We start from the raw sequence: 17,942 nt of genomic DNA on the forward strand, positions 1-17,942 counted from the left end.
ACTACACGTCTGTTAGCCCTTGTACAACCCAGTAATGACCTTTAAAGGCAGTTGATGCCACAGGTGCGTGAGGACCGACAGAATGGACACAGGATGCTGGTATTGGGTTGAATTAGACCACAACTTTATCGATTACAGGATAGAGTAGGTTTGGCTAAGACATTGGGCATGTATCCTGCATCAAGCTGCCTAATAGCAGGCATAGGCAAACTCCGGCCCTCCAGATGTTTGGGACTACAATTCCCATCATCCCTGACCACTGGTCCTGTTAGGTAAGGAGGGTAGGAATTGTAGTCCCAAACATCTGGAGAACCGGAGTTTGCCTGTGCCTGCTAATAGGAACCAAGTGAGGTAGACCCTGTACTGGGGAGTCATCCCTGACATGGATTGGGTGCCACTACACCAGACAGGCCATTGGGAGAGGTGTATTGGCCCATCAGTCCCCATGGGGACTCCCAGACAGTGTCGCCCCTCCTGGCCCCTCTAACAGGGTACCCCCGCGACTAAGGATCCAGTCCAATGCCTGCCAAAGTTGTGGCAGCTGCTACGAGGTAGGTGAAAACCTGCAAGACGGCCAATTTGCTTTCTCCCTGGCCACACATCCCCTCGCCCCCCCCCCCCCAGTATCGCAGGAAGATGGAATGTCTCCTAACATTGTGATGCAATTCTCTGATCAAAGACATGGACAGAAATATCTGCATGCATATATATTTGTGGAAATAACATACAAAAATATTATGGAGAATGGTGGCTGAACTGTTTGTTAGGAGAAACTGTGTACAAAAGAATGTGTACATTAGGAGAAATGTGCAGTGAAATGCTGACAAATTTTTCACAAGGACTGTTTTGGTTTTTTTAAACTACAAACTGGAAATGTGCAGAACTGAATATTGTTTAATTTATCCCTTGTTGGGAGTCAACTGGCTGTTGAGTTAGCAGATGAACTGAATTTAAAAGTGAAGTGTTTACTAGTTATAATCACATACAAGTTGGAATGGATGCATATAAATCTGTAATTTATCAAAAACAAAACAAAAAGAAGAAGAAGAAGGAGTTTGGATTTGATATCCTGCCTTTCACTCCCTTTAAGGAGTCTCAAAGTGGCTAACATTCTCCTTTCCCTTCCTCCCCCACAACAAACACTCTGTGAGGTGAGTGGGGCTGAGAGACTTCAAAGAAGTGTGATAGTCCAAGGTCACCCAGCAGCTGCATGTGGAGGAGCGGAAATGCGAACCCGGTTCCCCAGATTATGAGACTACCGCTCTTAACCACTACACCACACTGGCAAACAAACCCCACAGCTGCATAAACCAAAAGCAAAAGGCCAACCTTTAGAGGCAGTAAAGAAAGACACGACTATTTGCCTTTTTTTTTTTGCTGCAGAACAGGCTTTAAATAATATACCAAGCTGTTGGTAACTGCTGTGGAAGTTAACAAAGCCTATTCCGTCTCCAAATACATTGGAGGGCTTTTCTAAATTCATGAAAATGTGAGAGTATATGCTTGAGAGAATATGCACAGATAAATCCACATGCTTAAGTTGAATATGGTGGATGAACTTTTATCCTATCTGGTTGAACCCTGAGGAACCAGATGGCTGGTCGGAATCTTCCAACAGGGCCAGCTGCTTTTAGATGCAGCTGGGCTTCAGCTAATGCCCTGCTGTCCCTGGACGAGGTTTTCCAGGGAGAGTAAAATAATGGTCTCTCAGGAGGGCATCAGCTGAAAAAAGAACAGTTGGCATAAGAGAGGAGGATGAGAGTAGAAGCAGCAGAGGGAGCGACTCATTCACATTATGCCAGTCAGCCAGAACTATCCTTACAAGGCATTTTCAATGTCAACGCAGCAGTGGGAGGTGTCACAAATTGAGAATAGACTTCAGACAGGATGGGGAATAAAGAACTAGCTTTATTTTCATGGCTGTGACTGTGAGCAATGCTAGATCACCCCAGAAAGGAATTATATTGAAAAATAGAATGAACAGGAGCCTCCATAGGCATATTTTTGGCTGCATCGCACATTGACCAGATATATTAAAAAGTGACATTATGGTCTATATTTCTGTGGTGGTTGCAGTTGCACGCCCTGCGAAGGCTGAAATAACCAACCAACCAATCTTAAAAGGACTTTTTGTAAAGAATTTATCTGTCTTCTATTTCCGAAGGACAGGGATCAGCAGGTTGAAGAGGGTCTTGCCTATCTGGCAGCTGGATTGGAATAGAATCGTCAAACTGAATCGTATAATTGTAGAGTTGGAAGGGACCCCTGAGGGACATCTAGTCCAACCCCCTGCAATGCATAGCTATCATCACATTAGAACTAGCTTGCAGCAAAACAGCACACACATACACACAAACTAGAATCTCTGTTTCCGTGACATAAATGATCAATTGTCTAATTGGAAATGTCCAGTTGTTCTGATACAAACCTTTGCAGCTTCTTCCGTAAAGCAAGAGGTGTTGAGCGCCTTTATTCAATAGGAACTGGTAACCTTTTAAAAATAAAATTAAAAATTGTAATGTTTCTCCCAAATATGTCATATTGATGGTTTTGTGATAGAATGTCAGATTATGTTTACCACTGTATTTATGGGGCTAGAGAATGTGGGTGGGAGAGGCTCTTTAGAAGTGCAATAAAGGGCCCATGAACATTATTATATTATAATCCCATATAAGTTAAGCATCAAAATTACTTAAAAGCATACTGAATGCTTTTTGTGTACCCAATAGGGTTTTGTTTTGTTTTTGCTTTAAAAAATGTTTAGTCAGAACCATAAGCTCCTCATACATAAACATTTCAGGAAACCTGATACACACATATATCCTTTATGCCTTAGAGAAAGAGAACTGTAAATTTGTATTAAATTTAAAACCTCTTCAATGTGATTTCAGCAACTTCCAGCGATAATTTAATCAGTGCCAGAGTGTTTTTAATATCCCGAAAGTCTTAAATGTAACTTGAATATTTTGCTTTGGGTATTGGAGGAGCTGATTCTCTGTAATGGGTCTTTGGGCTTCAAGGCTAATCTGCTTCTATCTGTTTGTAGAAGAAAGGAAACGTTTGCCTGAAATGCTGTAATTATATAGCTGGCATTGAACCTGTAGACACGAACAGCATTTAGTACATACTTGACTCTCAGTCCAAAGAATTACCAGTCTCTTCCATTGTGAAAGCAAAATGAGATGCATTTAAGCCTCCACTGGATTTCAGCCATACTCTACAGACTTTAGGATACTGTGCAGCAATATCGAGCCATTGAAAGTGCCAAGATGGTTTCAGCTTAATTTATTGACTGTGTTCATTTCACGGATTGGAATATTAGGGCCACATTTATTTATCTATTTATTTCATAAAACGTATACAGCACTTGATTGAAAAGAAACCTCAAAGCAGTTTATAAAAAAGAAAAGAAATTTAAAAATCAAGAAAAAAGTACAACAGTACTTTAAAACATACAGAAGTTGAAATACTAAAACAGATTTAAATGACCTCAACTTGCTAAGCACCTGGGTAAAAGGTAAAGGTAACTAACAATTTTAGGTCTTACAAATGCAGATTAATTGGGGTGAATGCTATACTGGGCTTGGTTAAGGAAAAGACAAGGGCAGACAGCTTTCCTGTGTTCTGATGAACTACCCCTCTTAGAAATGTCTAAGAAAATAAATGACAAATGGGTTAATCTACAATTTTATTTATTAATTGAGGAAATAAATGTTTAAGTTGTTCTGCGGCACAAGGCTGCTAGGGCAGAGCACACTTAAAAACTGTTAATTTACAGGCCATAATCAGAAGACAGCAGGCTGGCATGCTGGAATGTATGGGCAAGTAAAGCATTGCTCAGTTGGCACCAATATGACATCAGGGTTGGAGCCAAGTGAGCTTCTCTGGGTAGGGCATTCCAGATACAAGTTACCACAAGTGAGAAATCCCTGCCAACTGACTTCTTGTGCCAGGAGAACTCAGTAAAACCTCTGCTGATGACCATGAGGTTTGGGCAGGAATGTGTGGTAGGAGACAGCGCTTCTGTGTCCCAGACATGAGCAGTGGCGGCTGACCCCCCAAAATGACATAGCTCTGTGTGCTTGTAAAGCTGACTGCAGAGCAGAGTTGGAAGGGGAATGGGAAAGAGTAACTGTAGAAAAGAGAAAAAAAATAACCCATTTAGTGTTGGCCCCCTCCTCTACAAGGATACCATGAAAATTGATTGGCAGATAAAGAGGTACCTTGGAAAGCTACCCCTCCAGAGTGATTATCAATGTCCTTTCTAACAAGACCGAATTGCGGATATTTGTCTCTTCATAATGGAGAGATACTACACTAACATGAGGCCACTGATATCCTTTAATTCAGCTCTGAATTAAAGCTGACTTTTCTGCAGCTGAAAAAGCTGCACTGTAATTAATGGTTTGCCTGAGGATCAGCCCTGATATAGCCGAAAAAAATAAATAATCACATCTTGTATTTTCTGGAAGGCAACCTGAAAGCATGTTTTGATACCGGTCCCAGCCTCCTGGGTGCTCAGTACAGGTTAAACACAGCAGAGTCCCCTGTATCACATTAGTAGTGTTTCATTTTATTCTCTAAAGTTGAATCTGTATCCTGAGTCATAAGCACAAATATAACCCATTAGCTTTCTCAGCAACACTGATGGCAGCAACAGCAAAACCATATGTTCTCCATTTGATTTACCATCAGCAGCAACTGCCTGGCTGCCCACAGTTATTCTCTGCTTAATAATATTGGCTCATAATAAGTGAATATCTGCTATTAACTAGCATGTGAAGAATTTTTAATAGGAATCATGATGCCTCTGGTTTTGCGCTTCTATAAATCTCTTCCTCCAGTGCTGCACTGTTGGAAAACTAAAAGAATTTCCCCCAGTGTGTCAAAACAGAATAGCTTTGACTTCAAGTGATGTCAATTACTGAGCAAGCTTGAGGGTGGGGGGGATGAAACAGAGCATCTAACTGCATGCACACACTCTTTGATTTTTGTGCAGTGATCAGTGATAGACTTTCCTAAGCTGCTTCTCTGGATTATTATTTTTTTGATGCTGCTACATCAATAAAAACTTCAGCTGTAATTTATCCACTTCATCTGTGTTGCACTGTGGTCAAAATGAATGTGTCATCTATGCCTTAGATTTTACCATCAGTTACTTTATGCTTGTCTTACTGCTATTAGAGGCCAGTCTTCTGACTACTTTCCCATCTTTTTGCGTACTCTTCTCCAGTGTGGTGTAGTGGTTAAGAGCGGTAGTCTCGTAATCTGGGGAACCGGGTTCACGTCTCCGCTCCTCCACATGCAGCTGCTGGGTGACCTTGGGCCAGTCACACTTGTTTGAAGTCTCTCAGCCCCACTCACCTCACAGAGTGTTTGTTGTGGGGGAGGAAGGGAAAGGAGAATGTTAGCCGCTTTGAGACTCCTGAAGGGGAGTGAAAGGCGGGATATCAAATCCAAACTCTTCTTCTTCTAGTTCATCTTGTCTTAATACAAGCCTGCATTACCTAAATGTATTGACTGTCCTGGCAAGCAAGGAACTGTGTACTTCAACAGCACGCCTATGTACCCACAGGCAAGCTAGGCCATATTTTAACTATTTATGCCTGCGCTTTCTCGTGTACTCCCCTCTTTTGGCACAGCTGTGAGATAAAAGGCATTTGCTTCCCGTTTCAACTAACCAAGGTTTGTTGTTGCATCCAAACCTAGACAAACTGTGGTTAGTGTTAAAAATGGTTTCTTGAACAAAGCCAACTTTGAATCATGGCCAGTGAAATACTACTGAATAAACTGACTTGCTCGTGAATGTTTCTGTTTTGTGGTTCTAGAAAAGGCTTTGGCGAATGAAAGGCAGAAACCTTTGCTCAGTGAGTGACTCCAGGTCTTGAAATGAGATCTGTGTGGGATGTTAGTAGGAAAATGGGGCAAAGAAAAGGCAACAGGGAAAAAATGGAAACATAGACTTAATGAATCATTTCTTTCTTATTTTTTAGGAATGCTGTGGAAGAAAACAAAAAACTCTATGCAATTTATGACACAAGGTAAGTCATAAAACTGTGCAAAAACAAAAAAAGTGCAAAAAACAAAACTGAGATGTAAAAGTTTGAGATTCTTTAGTCACTTGAGAAAAATCAATTCAATCATTTAATAATGCCAATGGTTCCAACTATTTTCAAATTTTTGGGCTCCGATTTGGAAGGCATTTAATGCTTCTCTTTTTTCAAAATATAATAAACAGATATTCTGAGGTCTAGAAGAACTGTGTGCATCTTTTCATCAAATATATATAGATATAAAACTAAATATTGCCTTGGAAATCTGCATGTCTGACTAAATAAAGCATGGAAGAAGGAGCTGATTTACTCTACCAAGGAACTTAAAGTATTTTATTCTGAGCTACTCTCCCCCACCCCACACACAGGTGAAATTATGGGTGGAAAAGTTGATGAAGGAAAGAAAATTGAGCAGAAAACTCAGAGAATAGGATTAAATAAATCCTGTCCACTTTGATTTTATTTGATTTACTGTATTTCTCAGTTACTTTTCATTCAAATGAATCTCAAAGTGGCTTACAAACACTGAATAACAATAACAGAATGAACCCAATAGAACAAATACAGATAAATCATATGAAATAACTAACAAACCATCAATAAAACAATCACCATCTATTAAACACTATTAACAACACTGCAATTAAAAATAATCTGAACATCACAATCGTAGCAACTCTGATTAAAAAATCAATGCAGCATTTATAATCTATCAAACAATATTAATATTAACAAAATAGCAGCTAAAAAAAACCAATCTAAGCACTGTTCAGTTCATACACAGACTGTATTTTGAATTACTCAAGTTATTCCCTCTTCCTCTTCTTCAGCTCACAAACTCTGAAACTTCTTTCTAAGTTTGAACTGGTTTATTGTTTTGTAGTGCCAAATAACAATAAAACCCACCCACTTTCTCCTGCCGCTTTTCCTCTGCCCAAACTTTCAGACTCCCAAGGCAGCTTTTGATTAAAAACAAAACTGGGGAAAAGAAATGCACTACTGTATATCATGTCTAGTTTGGCCCCAGAGAGAGAGGGAGGGAAATCTTGAAAATGATGTATGGTTTTTGTTTTTTAATCAGAGCACATGGCTATTCATAGAAGCTGACATTTGCTTTCCTGAGAACTTGTATCTGTGACTGATAGGTTTTGGGCAACTTACCAAAATGGGGTTTATAACATACTGGCTTATCAGACATAGCAATGTCTTAAGCCTAAAAGAAGGAGAGGGTGGGTATTGTTGCAGGAGTACCACACGTGTTCTGATGAAATACGTTCTTTATTTGACCATAAAGTGCACACCTAGGCATAGTTCAGTTCTACAGGCACAGTAATATTCTACGTAATAAAGTTATGACACTGACACCTGTCATACCATATGCTCTAGAGAATATTAAGACTGCAGTGGAAAATTCCATTTATGATCTGAGTGTACAACTGCACTGATTAATTTCCCAGGCCTGAAAAGCAAATGCAGTCTTCATCAACAGCCATGAAATTACCATAATGTAACAGAGTGTAGGGTTGGTGGGTAGGGGGAATCAAACCCAGCAAACTTAATACAAACAAAAAAACCCTGGTCAGCAACTGGTTTTCTTGGGGGGTGAGTTTGAGGTAGGAGTAACTGGTGAGGCAACATCTCTGCTAGCATCTTTTAAAGCAGAGGTGGAAAGCCGCAGGCCTATTGTCAAAATGTGGCCCTCCAAGTCTTTCCATCTGGCCTTCAGAACTCTCACGAGGCCAGGCATAGGCAAACTCTGGTCCTCCAGATGTTTGGGACTACAATTCCCATCATACCTGATCACTGGCCCTGTTAGCTAGGGGTGATGATAATTGTAGTCCCAAACATTTGGAGGGCCAGAGTTTGCCTATTCCTGCACTAGGCCATTTCCTCTTCCCAGGCCACACCCTTCACTTGCCCCATTCTGCACTATCCTTGGCCCATGCATTAGCACAACTCAGTTCATTAGAGCATGGTGCTGATAATGCCAAGGTTGCAGGTTCAATCCCCATATGGGACACCTGCATATTCCTGCATTGCAAAGGGCTGGACTAGATGATCCAAAGGATCCCTTCCAACTCTATGAATGTTTCTAGCTGGTTGGACTATGTCCTTGAATTGTGATACCTTAAGGGACAGATGCCAAAGAAGTCAAGATTCCTTTTTTCAATACTTTCTTCACAGCAGTTGCATTTATTCACTACAGTAATATTGTAATGCAGCAATTTTTATTATTTTTTATTTTAATCCCAATGCAGCTAAAGTAGTACCAGATTTTGCAATTATGCACATAACTGGAAGAAGCCCTAGAGCAGATTAAACAAGTGTTGTCCACTCTTTTCACTATATTAGTCCAGCTTTGATGAGCACAGGTGGTCTTAAAACGATTAACAGAATTCCCTTATTAATAACCTGTATGTATCTTACAAGATAGTATTGCTATTAAGTCTGGAGCACATCAGAGGAACAATCCAGCCGAAGTTAAGCTCTTTAACTCACCCTTTGAAACACGTGCTTAGCTCCCACACATTGAAATCATATTTAACTATGATTGCTTTCGTTGAATTATGCCCTATATAAAGAAAGTGTGAACACAGATATTACATTTTAAGCAATGAGGTGAGTCCATTTGGGGAAATTGGCCAAGGTCCTATCAATGTTATTCAGTTTCCACCTGCCTGCCTTTTTACTGACAAGCAGCCTGGGGGGGGGGGGGCACAGCCTGTCAGCTTGCTCCTCCTTAGATTCAGTGTTTCCCTTATAAAACTCACCTAGGAGCAGAATGGGAACAAAACTATAATTAGTTGATTGTGCCTGTTATTGGCTGTGGCTCTACCTACTGTTCAGCTCCCTCCTTTCCATCATACCAATACCAATAGTTACCAGTCTCCACTGATTTTAAGTGGAGCAGAAGCAGTCTGGTCGTGACATTGCTCACCTCGAAACCCTTGCCTTGAGATCATGCTCTGGGGGATGGAAAGATTTTGCATGCTTCAGGCCACACTGGAGGAAGACATGCAATTATGGTTATCTAGTATGGCTAGTGCCATGCAGGAGGCAGTGGAAGACAGCAGTGCCTGGCTTGTTCTGGTCCATGGGGTCACGAAGAGTCGGACACGACTAAACAACTAAACAACAACAAAGTGCCATGCTAGGACTATACTGACCATTTCTTCTGAATAGAACCAAGGTACGATTGCACTCTTACTGATCCAGTGTGTTCAATTTGCCAATGTCTTTGTAAGTCTGATTGCAAAGCCAAAAGTTCATTCCTTGCCCAAGAGTATTCACCTATCATGGATGCTCTTCTTGAGAGTAACATATGCCTCTTTCAAATCCTGATGAACCAGAATACATTGGTTTACAGTATGGCAAGCTCACCATTTTTGCCCATGAACATCCCCTCCCCACAACAGATGTGTACCAGCAGTGCCATTTAGGAAGGGCACACACCCCTGTACATTTTGAATGAAATGTGAATATTCCACAGAAGCATCTCTTTTTTTCCTGGAAAACTCACTGTTTTCATGCACTCAGTTACTATTGTTATGATGCATGAAAACCGTGCAGTCCTAGGCACATTTACTCAGGAGCAAATTTCACTGATGTCAGCAGGACTTACTCTCAAATCCTTATAGGACCGCAACCTACAGTCGTACCTTGGTTGCCAAATGCCTTGGGACTTGTACATTTCGGCTCTGGAACAATTGAAAACTGGAAGTGAGTGTTCTGGTTCTTGAACAATTTTTGGAAGCCAAACATCTGGTGTGGCTTCCATGGCTTCCAATCAGCTTCAAAAGCTTCCTGCAGCCAATCAGAAGCTGCGCTTTGGTTTCAAAACATTTTGGAAGTCAAACGTACTTCTGGAACGGATTCCATTTGACTTCCAAGGTACAGCTGTATGTGTTTATAAAGCACATTGCCTTCTCCCCTGCAATTTAATGCTTAGTAAGCTTTTTGTTGTTTCTGATAATCCAGTCTTCTCCCACCAACCAATCAGAACCTGATACCTCTTTTCTCTTCACTAGTGAAATCTGTAATGGCACACACAATGTGTACCTCCTCTTTCTCAAATTGTTTTACATTGTTTCCTTGAGGAGAAAAGCACACAAGCATGCCAGTTTGCCAAAAGTGGATAGGCAAAGACCTGGAAATGAGAATTAGCCAGCTGAATTGATAAGAGTAACAAGATTCAGCTTCTACCAGAGGAAAACTCCCAAGTCACTGGGTGGCTTCTGGTATTATTCCACCTCTTTTAAAAATGCCGTCTAAAAAAACACATGCCATCTTATGTTTAAATAATATCAAATAACACATTATGATGGTTTCAAATTTGTAAAGGATCACATGGAAGTAAGAACCCAGAGAAGCAAACAAATGCTCTACATCCATAATAAAATAAACCTCTCCCCACTAACAGACTATCAGCAAGCAAACAGAAATTTCACAGCAAAGCTAAATGGGAGAAATAACCTTATAATTATAACAGATTTTACACATCTTACACAAGTGTTGATTTGTTCACACCTCACATTTCCTTCCAATTTGCCTATATAGGGCATTACTCAGAAACACAATGTCCGATGATGATGTATATTCCCTTAATAAGAAACCTCGTTCTTTTTTTAAACAAGAAAAAATATATCTTCCAATGCGTTATAGATTTCAAAGAGAAAGCTGAATATGTATGAGTTGGAAACTATGTAGAAGGCTGGGTAAGTGGAGCCAAGATAGTCACGTCTCAGTTTAGCCTTATTCTAGGTCAGCAAGATAGGGCAGAACAGCTGCATTAGTAGGCATAAGATCCCTGAAGTCAGGCAAATGCGTGATTATTTAATGTTATTGTTATATCTCAGAGAGCTGAGGCCCCAGGTCCCTTATGGGTTGCCAGAGGAGCTATGGCACAAAACTTGACAGTATCACAGATTATAGCGACCACAAGGAGAACTATCCAGCCTGTTAAGTATTCTTCCACTCTTTGTGGCCAAAGCTCAGTGGTGCCAATGGAAGCTTCCCTGCCTTGCCCAAATAGCAACTTGGAGGGAGGGCTTCGAGGGGACTATGGTGCAGGAGAAAAGAATTAAACCCACCTCCCCATGTGGTACGATCCTAATCCTGCCTGAGGCCACAAGAGTTGCTATTGACAAAAAGAAAGAAAAAAAGAAAGGCAATTTCAAAGCTGTATTTACATGTTAAACATGTGAAGGGGTTCCATGTAAGTCAGAGCAGAGCAGAGCAGAGATTCAGGCTTGTAGCAGAACCTTGGAGAGCTCCAAATAGAACCAAAGCCAAGTCTAGGCCTGGAGAGGAGCATAAAAGCAGGAACCATTGGTTGCTAGAGATGTCTTGTAAAGACAGGTCTTTGGCCCAGCCTTTCCCTGACTGTACCCTGTTTTATATGTTTGAATCCCCTGAATCCCTGTTTTATTTGGTTTTATATACTTTTATATGTTTTCATGCTATCGTTTCATCGGCTTTATGTTGCAGTTTTGTTTTAATGACATTGTTTGCTTTGTATTGTATACAGAGATTTCAAAAAATATTAAGCAGCTTATAAATGCTTTAAAATAAATTAAACTGGCTACAGTAAAAAAAACCACACACACCCAAAGAGGGCTACAGTGACAAATTGCTTTGCTCTCAAGGCTGGGAACTAGGGAGTTGTGCCAAGGGCTACTTGCGGCGGAGAGGGTTTTGAGAGGTGGCACCATCCATAGAAGGAAGTGCCAAGCCTATGGGGCAAGAATGCAGAAAGGACAGAGCAGACAACCTTTGGAATGCCCAGGGTGGTGGAGCTAGAGAAGCAAAAATACCATAAAAAGGGATGTAACAGGCTACAAGATCAGAAAGCCCTGCAGGGCAAAGTCATGGGAGGGGGTTGAAGGTAAAGTGAAGGCAGAAGTGCCAACTTGGCCCTCTGACCGTGGGTGCATGGCCCTGGCACCGAAATCTGTGGGTGCCCAGGCCCTTCATGGGGAATTTTGTAAGAGCTCAGGCATCCAGGGAGTTGGCACCTATGAGTGAAGAAGCTTGCACTGCATACAGGAAGAGGGCTGCTGCAAGAAGGGTTGCTACTGGACTCACCTTTGGGTTGCCCTCCCATGGCTGCCATCACCTAGTGTTCTGTGGGGCATGTGAACTAACCTTTCATGTGGGGAAACCTGCGCCAAGAAAGGACACCTCTGCAGTCTTCCTGGCCTCAGGAAGGAAGGAAATGAAGGGCACCAGGACTGATGGATGGCGCATGAAGTCTTTGCTCTTTCACCTTGCGGGTTTATTTATTGTGAGCCTGTGGGGAAAGCAGGGTATAAAAGAATAGAGCAGAAAGAAATCTCAGCACATAATTACAGAATGGCAAAGTCGGTCATCTAGTCAAACCCCCTGCAATGCAGGACCCTTTACTATAGCATCCATTCCCTGGTGGTCTAGTGGTTAGGATTCGGCACTCTCACTGTTGCGGCCCGAGTTTGATTCCCGGTCAGGGGAAAGAAAGAAAAACTGTAGCATCCATGACAGACAGCCATCCAACCTCCAAGCAAGAAAAGTCCCCAACCTGCCAGCAGATGCATAGGAGGAGCAGTTTATGAGGGGAAACTTCCGTAGCCCAGTCCCTGAGGAAGCGGCCCAAACTTGGGCTGCTTTCCTAGGCGCTTCGAGGCCCACTAGCCGCCAGCAAGGCCAAGAGGGGGCGAGTCTTCCGCGCTGAGGGCGGCTCTCCTCCGAGGGCCTAGACCCTCGGCTCCCCGCCATGCCCTCTCTCCGTCCGCACACGCCCCTCTAGGTGGCCCCGCGCTGCGCCTCGCGCCTCTGAGGAGAAGCTGCACCTGTGGCTTCCGCCGCCTGTCCCACGCCTGTTTTGGCGCGCGAGGCTCCACCCGGCTCGCGCCTGAATGCGCGCCCGGCATTGGCGCTGTCGCCAGCCGCCGCCTGAGTGGAGGCAGCACTAAGCGGAGGAGGGCGGGAAGGCGGCGGCTGCTGCTGCTGGTTCCTACTGAGGTGGCCTCAGCTTGGCCCGAGGCGCCCGGCCACAAGGGCTCTCCGAGGGTGCCTGCGTGGCATGGACGGCGCCCAGAGGAGCCGAGCAGAGTCTCCTCGCGGGAGAAGGCGGCGGCGGCGCCCGTCCCAGCTCGGCGCCCGCAGCTCGCCGGTGCCCTGAGCGCCAAGTCCGAGCCGCGGCGCTCCCTCCCTGGGCGAGGCGTGTGGGGAGTGAGGGGGGGGGGGAGGACCGGGCGGCGCGGGGTGGGGGTGTTGGGGGGGCAGTTCTCCTCAGCTGCCTCTCTCTCGCTCTCCTCCAGAGCTTCGCCTCAGCCTCCTGCGCTGGGCGGGAGGGGTGGGCGGGGGGAGCGTCGGAGGAGAGAGAGAGAGAGGCAGGCGAGGGGACTGTCGCCTCCGCCTCTTCCTCGGCGGCTCTCGGGCAGCCGGAACCGCACGCGGCCGCGGCGGCAGCTGCTGCTGCTGCGGCGGGAAGGGAGCCCGGAGCGGAGGGATGTGGGGCTTGGGACGAGGCAGGATCTTCGGCGTCTTCTCCGCTCCGGTCCTGGTGGCCGTGGTCTGCTGCGCCCAGAGGTAGGAGCGGCGCCTGGCGGGGAGGGGAGGGAGGGGACGCCGCGGGGGGGGGAGGGCTGCGGCTCGACCAGCCACCCGAACTGACCAGAGCTTCTTTTTCTGCCCCCCTTGCCGACCTCTCTCTCCTCCTCTGTCCCTGCCTCGCTCCTTCGCCTTTCTTTCCCCCTCACCCCTCCTTGTCGCGGATTTCCATCTCCTCCCCTTTATCGCTTCACTTTTCCTCACCCCCCCCACCTTTTTATTTATTTTTATTTATTTATTTTAAAAAACCCTTCGCATCTTTTCGGACTTTTCTTATCCCTCTCACCCTTTTCAATCTCTCACCCCCCCCCCTTTTCAAATTTCTCCTCAAACTCCTCCTTTCCCCCACAGTGTGAGCGATCATGGGAACATGTCCTTCGTGAAAGAAACGGTGGATAAATTGCTGAAAGGCTACGACATTCGCCTCAGACCGGATTTTGGAGGTGAGTCTCTGGTTTGGTGTCTCTTGTTCTTGTCTGTCTCGGATTCTGTTCGGGTTTTTTTTCCCCCTTGGGGAGGGGGAGGAGGAATATTCTTGAGAGAGAGGAGGGGAAAAAAAACCATGTTTCTACCAATTGTGGGGCCAAGTGACACTGTCTCCTGTTCTCCATTAGGCCCCCCAGTGAACGTCGGGATGAACATAGACATTGCCAGCATCGACATGGTGTCAGAAGTCAACATGGTGAGTAGGTCTCTGGTGACTTCGGCATGGACATGGCTGGGAACTTACTGTGTTGGATGTAAAGCTTTTTCAATGGTCCTGAATCTCAGTTTTGGTGGTCACGCTCAGAGGCAGAGGAATCATGGAACTGTAGAGTTGGATGGGACCCCAGGACCACCTTATCTAGTCTGCGTCCCCCTCCAGGAAGCTGGAGTGTGCTTAGGAGGGGCAGTAGGTGGAAGGGTGTTGAATAAGAGGCCCTTTCAGCCAGAGAGCACCTGGGCTGAAAGTTTTGACAAGTGCCGGAAACAAGCAGTTGCTAATCTTCGGCATTTTCTGTCGGAGGTGACCCTGGCCCCTGTTATATATACATTGAGGTTTGTGATGCTACTCTTTGCTGCTTGGCGAGGACCGCTTGTTGATTTGAGAAGTTGTAATGCAGCAAAAGCCGGTCTAATGGCTGGCTTGGGTGTGTCATACGCAGTTAGTACTTGCATGTGGGGGTGTTCAGTTGATGGCAGCAGAGTAGACTGCATGCTGAAGGGGATAAAGCAGGATTTCAGAGTGCTGTCTCAGGTGCTGAAAGGGAACTTCTGTTGCCCAGATGCATCTGTTGTTCCTGCTGCTTGCTGGGATTGCAGATGTCACCCTAATCAGAGTTTTAAAACTGCACTGCTTGTATTGTGTGTGAAGGAGGCATTGCACTGTCTAAATCATGACCTGGTTCCACTTAAAAAACCCATGCTGCTTGTCACCGCTGTAGAGCATGGAACATTTCAAATAATAAGTGCAAATAACTTCGAACCAAGTAACAAATGTGTGGCTTTGCCATGCGGCAAATGTTTTTGGCACATGAGAACTTATGCTGCATCCTATTCTCACTTTCCTGGGAGTAAAACCCAATGACGTTAATGAGGCTTACTTCTATGTGTACGTTTGCACTGTTAAAAGTAAAAGATATATCACAATAAAGCTGGGATCTCACTAATGAGCTGCTTAGGGAAATTTCCCCCCCAATATTAAACGGGATATATGTGCAAGCACTTATTTTGCGGTCCTAAATATACCTTGTTGAAATGCTTCATTTGCAAAAAGAGATCTCTAGAAGACTTCTTGTAAAAACTATGGCATAAATATCAAACATATCTAAAAGTCTCAAGTTAGTATAAATATATTATACTAATTGGGGTTTTTACTTTTATTTATATGTTCTTTAATAATAAACATGTTGGGTGCTATGCTGTTTGAAAATAAATAAAACAGAATGTATCAACAGTGTTTTAAAGAATAAACAGAATAGAGGAAATATTAGAGAGAAACTATTTTAAGATGCTTTCTAATCCTCTACTAAACTGGATAAAGTAGTTTTTAAAAATCCCTTTTGTTGTGCTTCTTTGTATGTTTAGAATGTGTTGTTTAGATTGAATTTATTTGACCCAATAGATTACTGTATTCTTAATACAATTATGAGCAGAATAAATTACTTTTTTGTGTTTGGTTGTTTGGAAAATCTTAAAAGGTGTGGCTTCTGCAGAAGAAACAACTTGATTAAAATATGTTGATTAAAATATGTTGACATATTACTTGTTACTTATAAGTTAAAAACATCACAGTTATTTACTATTGAACCCAATACCTTTACAGTCACTAAATGATTTTGACTTTATTAAGTTTAGAAGTTATTTGTGTTTTTATAGTTCTTTGGTGATTCATGATGGTCTCAGATAATCCAAGAGGCAGGTTTGCTGCTCTCAGATGGGAAACTGGTTCTTAACACAATATTGAACACTTTACTTATCTGCCCTGGAAAATATCAATTGTGGTTTCTCATTTTTTTCTCTTATGCTGTTTTATATTTAGTACTCCAATCCTAACCAAATTTTCTGGGGAATAAGGTTACTTTTGGATGTGGTAGAGAAGTGCAGTGAACAGGAAACACAAATTAAGTGTACTTCCTGTCTTTCTGTATATCATCAAATTAGAAACAGCTTCCCATTCCAATGGGTGCTTTCCAGTATTAATCATGCTTAGATAAGACCTAGTGAAATCTCTATCTACTGTGAGTATGACTTATTTGGCTATCACCCATTGATTTTAATGGGCCTTGTTTCTAAGTACTTCTGTGTGGGACTGTATCCTAATGCTTTGACAGCTTAACCTATTATCCACACTTCTTTTTGAGTAGGTGTTTACTGTTTTTCAACTTCAGGAAATGCTGGTGGATATTTTCAGAGTATTTTCTTCAAAGCACGTTGGCCAAAAATAGCTGAGGAAGCCTCAATTGAAATTAGAAGGAACAGAACACACAAGAGTAATTGTTTTGTGATACAATGGCAAACTTAACACACGTGTTCTGTACCCTCAGTTACTGTCAACTCAGGGCAGAGATGTGGTCCCAACTCTGTGTTTTGAGGTAATGAGGATTCTGGAGGAAGATCATCCAGCAGGTTAGCCAGGTTTGTCCTACAGCGCCTTGAAGACTAACAATTTGATGATGGCATAAGCTTTTGTGGACTACAGTATATTATCCAGAGTTACAGTATGTTATCCAGGTATACATAGTGGCAAGGAAGAGGATTGTAAACAGTGAGGTCAGAAGGAAATTAAATTCAGGGAAGTTCTGCAGTTCATTTCCTTAATTCTTAAGGTTTTTTGGTGCTGCAAGTCTCTTTGTTGTTTCTGGAACAAGAAGCCACTTGGAGCAACACCCTCCTAAGTACACCAATTCATAGCTGCAGGTGCCTTGTCCATTGTCCTCCCCTCACCCTCACAACTGGGGAAATAATGGAAAGCTGTTAGGGCCAGGGTGGGATTTTCAGAGAAGACACTAGCTGCTCCTGCTAAATTTGTAAGCAGGATGTGATGAAAACATATATTGTATATCCTCAGCTCAATTAGATCTCCAATAAAAATAGTCGGGACTGGAGATTTTTTACAGGTTGGCAAATTGGTATAGCCATAAGTTGAATTGGCTTTAAGTTGCCTGAACTTTGCTGCTGCAACTAGTTATAATAAAATGTCTATACTGCATTCCCTGCCTCCAGTATTTGCAGAGAGTGCATGGAAGAAAAGACCTCATTGCTCAATTATGGCCCTTCCCCATAGTAATTGGTAAACAACTCTGGAATCTATTGCTGTTTTATATAGTCTGCCACAAAGTGCCTATAATTGGAAGAATATATTTAGTTTTAAATCTGTACCTCCATATGCCCAGTACTTAATCACATTTATTCATCAGTGGGTCCTGAAACATTGCAGGGTTCTGATTTATTAGGCCACGTCACATGATGAATGGGATGTTTAAAATAAACAGCTTAAGTAATGAATACAAGCATGACAGGGACAGAACATATATTCCATCTAGTCTGGTACCCAGTTAATTGATTATCCTAAGAATCCCTTGACAGCTACAGATGTAGGTTGAAACGTCTCGCGCAAATGGCTATCTACTTCATGTTATATGTCCTGATTCTTGAGACACAGATTTGAGCTCAGGGACTCACTTCAGAGCAGGGCTTATGTCCCCAAAGAAGCAATTGGTGACATTTAATTTCTGCAGTTGTGCACTCTGTTCTACATACAAGTGAGGTTAGTAATTTGTTTAGAAAATGGGAAAATGCCAGTCATGGTTGGGAGGTGGT

At 43.1% G+C, this 17,942-nt stretch overlaps 1 protein-coding gene across 2 annotated transcripts in view; it reads left to right on the forward strand.

Moving 5' to 3' along the window:
- The window catches only part of GABRB3 (gamma-aminobutyric acid type A receptor subunit beta3), a 187,763-nt gene that overhangs the window by 87,360 nt on the left and 82,461 nt on the right, over window positions 1-17,942 (forward strand). Inside the window, exons 2-4 of one of the 2 annotated variants that reach the window (XM_083437921.1) lie at window positions 5,994-6,041; window positions 13,992-14,083; window positions 14,255-14,322. In XM_083437921.1, coding sequence (XP_083294047.1) covers window positions 5,994-6,041; window positions 13,992-14,083; window positions 14,255-14,322 — 208 coding nt within the window. Of the gene's footprint in view, window positions 1-5,993; window positions 6,042-13,358; window positions 13,620-13,991; window positions 14,084-14,254; window positions 14,323-17,942 lie in introns of those variants that run through there. The other variant, XM_083437922.1, reaches the window with a different exon arrangement.

Source organism: Podarcis tiliguerta, assembly GCF_965153285.1.
Source record: "Podarcis tiliguerta genome assembly, chromosome: 4".
Classification (NCBI taxonomy): domain Eukaryota; kingdom Metazoa; phylum Chordata; class Lepidosauria; order Squamata; family Lacertidae; genus Podarcis; species Podarcis tiliguerta.